General features: G+C 43.5%; 1 protein-coding gene across 14 annotated transcripts in view; it reads left to right on the top strand.

Moving 5' to 3' along the window:
* The first annotated feature begins 3,547 nt into the window (after positions 1–3,547).
* Positions 3,548–6,000, top strand: part of IL1RL2 (interleukin 1 receptor like 2) — a 58,002-nt gene continuing 55,549 nt past the window's right edge. For 2 of the 14 annotated variants that reach the window (XM_063616760.1, XM_063616751.1), the window contains exons 1-3: positions 4,200–4,305; positions 4,414–4,483; positions 5,652–5,886. In XM_063616760.1, the coding sequence (XP_063472830.1) occupies positions 4,426–4,483; positions 5,652–5,886 (293 nt within the window). In that variant the 5' untranslated portion in view covers positions 4,200–4,305; positions 4,414–4,425. Of the gene's footprint in view, positions 3,647–3,969; positions 4,484–5,651; positions 5,887–6,000 lie in introns of those variants that run through there. The other 12 variants (XM_055242940.2, XM_055242939.2, XM_063616753.1 and 9 more) reach the window with 9 other exon arrangements.

The raw sequence follows: 6,000 nt of genomic DNA, 5'->3' as shown, positions 1-6,000 counted from the left end.
AATGAGAATACTCATTACTTAATCATTGCTAATTTGATAGACAAAAAAGGTTATCCTTTGCGATAAGCATTACTTTGCCAGTTAACTATTAATATGGTTGAACGTTTCAATTAACAATTATAGTTTGAGGTGGCGGATCACTTGAAGCCAGACGTTTGAGACCAGCCTGGCCAACATGGTGAAACCCCATCTCTACCAAAAACACACAAAAAGCAAAAAACAAAAATTAACTGGGCATGGTGGCGCACACCTGTAATCCCAGCTACTTGGGAGGCTGAGGAAGGTGAGGCTGTTGGCTTCATCTGTGTTATTTTGGAATTTACAAACTGTTTCCTCCTTTGCAATTTTGCACTAGCTGTTTCCTACTTTGGGGAGTGCCCTTCTCCCAGACCTCCACGTGCTGGACTCCTTGCCTTGACAAGGGCCTCTGCTGCACCATAGTCCCTTCTGAAGTGAGGATGTCCCCAACACCCTCTCCATGACTTCATCATAATTGCTTTCAAGATTCTCACCAACCTGAAATCATCCTTCAAAATTTTCTCATTTACTTGACACTAGAATGACTGTAAACTCTAAGAGGGTCTGTCTTCTGTACAGCTGTATTTCTGGTACTCAGAATATCACCTGGAACATAGTGGGAACTGTACAAATATTTGATGAGGGACTGAGCGAACTAATGAATGGAGCTCGAGGGAGAGATTAAGTCCAGGACTGCAGGAAACCAAGTGATTTAAGGACCTCCCTCTCGTCTCCCTGGCTGTTTCTTCCATTTCTGGAAGTCCATTTCATCCCAAAAATAGCAGTCTACTACAGAAATGCTGCTATATATTCCCAAGCCTCACGGAGGGGAAATATGAGAACTTAAGGACCTTAAAGGTATAAAGATCTTGGTGGAGCCCCAAACCCCCACCTCAACCTAATATTGGGTTTTGGAAAGTTTAATTGTTGCATGCGAATATATTTCTGTTTCATTCTCATTGGGAAACATTATCTGTGGGTTATGGCCAATGGGAAATAATCAGATATTTAGTTAGAACAAATAAAAGGTAGTATGCATCATGTAAAATATAAATTTGTGTATGAAATCTTTAATCCAAATTGTTGCCCTGCTACTCTTTTGAACAGCTGTCATATCCTAGTCTGAGGGTCAAATAGATTGAAGGTAAAATTCAACCAAGCAGAATTCTGTAATGCCTTCGCCACACACAGATTTGTTGCTTTTTGCCTGCTCTCAGAATGAAGTAATGAATCGCTAGAGGAAATTGATTTACTTCATTAAAAAAACCAACTGAAAATATATTTCCTATGGCCACTGACTAATGCTAGAAAACATTAAGAATACTCTCATTGCAAAAATATCTGCAGGTGGGAGAGAATTAGACAAGGAGGGGTTGATGGAGGATGGCGATAAGCATCTATTATATATTATACACCCTGTCATGGAGGCTTTACAACTGCCACCTCTGAAAATTGGGCATAAACCTCCCAATTTTATATACATTTTATATACATTATATAAATGTATATAAAATGTATATAAAATAAAATCACAAGATAGCTTTTACATCAGAGCAGCAAAAGTGGCAAAATTTAAAAGTCTGACATTACTAAATATTGGTAAGAACATGAAGCAATGAAATTCTTATCCTCTAAAGGACACAGTTATGGAAAAAAATTAGGGCTTTTCTAATACAACTGAGGATGTACCTACCCAATGATTCTGCAATTCTGTTCACTAAACAGCCTCTGAAATACTCGCACAAAAGGACATTAACAGAATCTTTGCAGCAGCACCATTTATAAGAGCAAAATATAAATTTGGAAAAACTTAAATGTTCGAAGGAGATGAATACATTTAAGTTTTTTTTTTTTCAAGGTAATTGAGAACCTGAGGTAAATATTATGGTTTCCTGTTATTTTTAATTGCTAAGTTTACAATGCCCAGAATCAGTTCTGCCTTCAAAGCCAAATGTTCATTTTCCACGTATCAGGAAACACATTTGGCATAGAGACCATCCCAGGAAGTTAAATTTCAGATTCACAGCATTAGTAGCAAAGTGCAATGTCAGAAGTGTCCAGTGAGAGGCACTGCAGGGGACTGGGATGGCTTGTCTTAACTTCACACATTTTGGGGCAACTATACCCATTAAACTTGGCATATATACTAGTCCTCAGGCTAAGAAACAAGATAGGACACAAATGCATCTATTCATAAAGTGAAAATGAAAAAAGATAGCATAAATAAAAAGATTTAGAAATACCTTTTAACACTGCTCATAGCAATAATTCTGAATGCAAATCATACGACTTTTATAAAAATAGTAACACCTTTGTTTTGTTTTGGATGAGGACATAAATGCTGAAGAATATACTTGTACAGAGGAACCTCGTTTACTGCTGATAGTAGGGGAAATAAATAATAATCTCTATTTATAGCTTAAGAAAGAGGTCCTCAAAGAGTGGGAGCCCTATGGGTCCCTGAAAGACCCTTCAAAAATATCTGTGAAATCAAAACTATGTTCATCATAATATTAAGACCTTATATTCCTTTTTTATTCTCATTCTTTCATTAGTGTATGGTGGACCTTTTCAGAAGCTATATGACATATTATATCATGACACTGATTGCAGAAGCAAATACGAGAATCCAGTCATCTTCTAGTAAGCCAGACATCAAAGAAATCCGCATCTATATAGAACAATGCCACTTTTCTCAATAAGCCTGTTTTAGAAAGTAGAGTTATTTTTCATAAATTGTACGATATTTGCGTTAACATGTAATTGGTTTATTGTTACTTAAATAAGAAAGTAAATGTTTAAAAATTCTCACTTTAACTTCTAATGTAGTAATATTGATAGGCATAACCTATATAGACAAAAGCACTTTGGAATCCTCAATACTTTTTAAGAGTGTAGAAATCTACAAACCACTGACCTTCAGCCTATCACAGGAAGCTTTGCTATTAGCACAATTATTGCATCTCTGCTCCTATGGTTGCTTTTGTCTCACTGTCTCTGATCTTCCAAAGACCATCGGGAAGAGCTTGACCAGTAATCTACTGAATGGAGATTACATTTTGAGTCTTTCCTTACATCCCAGTGCCCTGTGGGATGACTCTGGGGTGTCTCCTGATGGCTAGGGCAACAGGTCCCTGTTGACATCACCTTATCGGGAAGTTTTAGACAGGACAGTCTTCAGGCTCTGAAGTACTTGAACACCATGGGATGCCTGCCTTACAGAAGTTAATGAGCACGACTCAGGCAGATTCATAATTCTCCTTAGAGGCCATTTGGGATGGCTTCCACTTTGGGGTCATTCCACATAGGCCAATGCAGAGCATGCAGTAACTGCTCAAATGGGATTTGGAAAGAAATGAATAATTCATTTAGACGTTCAACTTGGAATAGACTTAAGCAGACACTCCTGGTGATGAAGGACTTAGATGGAATCAGGCTCAAAGACTTTCAAGCCACTTCCTAGTGTGATGTCACATTCCTTCCTAAGCTCCACTGGGGAAGGCAGGTCTGCCCCGCCCACGGTGGTGGCGGGGAAATACCTAGGCATGGAAGTAGCATGACAGGGCTGGGGTCCCTGTCATATTTTCCACTCTCCAGGAGGTCCTGCACGCTTCAATCCTGCAGGCAGGTAGACACCGGTCCGGGAGTCTGGCTGAGCCAGGCACGGGTGGGGCCCTGACAGTAGGAGAGGTGTGCAGGAAAAGACGTGGCAACAATGTGTGCCACCGCAGGCCAGGGATCAGGCCCCCCAGGCGGGCCCTCGACCGGCCAGGTGACCATGGGGGAGCCGACTCCGTCTCTGGGTCGAGGAGTCGAGCTCGCGCCTACTTTCAGCTCCAGCGGCTCCCTGCCTTCCTTTCTCCTTTCCCGCCGGCCCTTGCCAGGTAGGCCTGCCCTGGCTGCTCCCCAGTGAGAACGGTGTTTGGAGTTTCTGTTTAGACCGCGAGGCCCGGGTGGATCCCGAGGACACAGGCGCGCAAGGGAGACTCCGAGCGCCGCGGGCGGAGATGGGGTCCCACGTCTGGAACCCAGGCCGCAGGCTGCGCTGGGGGGCGCCCTGGCCCTTGCGGGGGCTCTGGACTAGAGCCGGCTTCGCTGTCAGGTGGCAGAAGCAGCTCCTACGCGGTCCCCACCGCCCCCGCCGCCCACTCCTCGCCCGTCGTCCTCTGCGGCGGGGCGAGCTCACTGCCCTGGATCCTGGTCGGGCGCCCAGACGGAGACAGGGGAAGGGCAGTATTTGCGGAAACGTGGGGCCAAAGTCGGAGGGCTTCCCAGGAAGAAGGGAAGGTCAGCGGCCTGGGCGGTTGTCTTTGAGATTCCGAGGTCGCCCAAGCCGGCGCCTCGGGCCGGCCCCACTGCGCCCTCCCCTCCCACCCTCTTCTTCCTTCCTTGCAGCCCGGTTTGGGGATGTGGTCCTTGCTGCTCTGCGGGTTGTCCATCGCCCTTCCACTGTCTGTCACAGCAGGTACGTTCCGTGTGTCTTCCGTTCTCAGAGGCCGCCCTAGTCCACAGGCTCCTAGGCCCTCATTAAGAGCCCCCAGGGATCGGGCCAGCCCGAGCGCGGCTCCTTACGCTCCCCAGACCGCCAGGCGGAGTTCCGCGCAAGAGGAAACAGCGAACCAGCTCCACGTGCTAGGATGCTCAGCCCTGAATGTCACCTTTCAGCTTGGAGGTGACTTCGGGGAGGGGAAGAAGTTAGGCAAATTGCAAGTGAAGACTTGAGTAAAAATGCTCAAATGGAATTACTACTGGCTATTTTATAAGATAAAGGATTATTTTATGACACAAGGTGAAAGCAAGGAAACTGTCAATAGAACAAATTTCTTCTAAGAAATTTGGTAGGCCGGGCGTGGTGGCTCATGCCTGTAATCTCAGTACTTTGGGAGGCCAAGGCAGGCGGATCACGAGGTCAGGCGATCCGGACCATCCTGGCTAACACGGTGAAACCCCGTCTCTACTAAAAATACAAAAAAAATTAGCTGGGCGTGGTGGCGGACGCCTGTAGTCCCAGCTACTCAGGAGGCTGAGGCAGGAGAATGGCATGAACCCGGGAGGTGGAGCTTGCAGTGAGCCAGGATAGTGCCACTGCACTCCAGCCTGGGCGACAGAGAGAGTCTCCATCTCAAAAAAAAAAAAAAAAAAAAAAGAAAAGAAAAGAAAAGAAATTTGGTAGAAATGAACTTTAAAAGTGAACTAATTTTTTTTTTAAACAATCGTTTTGGAATGAAATACATTTTACTCAAGACAGAGTAAAATAACTGGGTGGCAGAGCAGAAACACAAAAGACAAGAAAGGTTGCTTTACTCTGTAGATGAGTACAGAGTAAAGAACTCTGTGGATAAAAAGAACTAAGGGTCGTAGAATAGAAGGGAAAGAGGGAAATCATTCCCGATGGGGAAGAGGTTTGTGAGGAGGGAACGGAGTAAATTCTGTCTTATGGATACATTTAAAGAACTTGGAATTATACTTTATAATCAGCAGGTTATTTTTAGGAAACTTCCAGACTCAAGAAAATCCCAAATGAAATTTCAAATTGGTTGGAAAATTGAAGAGGCATTTAAAAAAACTAACAGTAAATAAAACTGAAGTTTTCTTTCGTGGATAATTGTTTTGTTTTGTTTTTCTTTCCTTAGATGGATGCAAGGACATTTTTACGAAAAATGAGATGCTTTCAGCAAGACAGCCTTTTGCTTTTAATTGTACATTCCCTCCTATAACATCTGGGGAAGTCAGTGTAACATGGTATAAAAATTCTAGCAAAATCCCAGTGTCCAAAATCATACAGTCTAGAATTCACCAGGACGAGACTTGGATTTTGTTTCTCCCCATGGAATGGGGGGACTCAGGAGTCTACCAATGTGTTATAAAGTAAGTTCCTAATTTAAAATAGAACTAATTCGTGTGTGTGTGTATAAATTACTTTAGGAAAATTCTTAATGAACATAGAAAACCCTTGAGAAGAATTATGTTGTTGTATGTTTT

Source organism: Symphalangus syndactylus, chromosome 14 (genome assembly GCF_028878055.3).
Source record: "Symphalangus syndactylus isolate Jambi chromosome 14, NHGRI_mSymSyn1-v2.1_pri, whole genome shotgun sequence".
Taxonomy (NCBI): domain Eukaryota; kingdom Metazoa; phylum Chordata; class Mammalia; order Primates; family Hylobatidae; genus Symphalangus; species Symphalangus syndactylus.
Note: the sequence above shows the minus strand (reverse complement) of the source record. Positions and strands in the feature narration are given on the sequence as shown.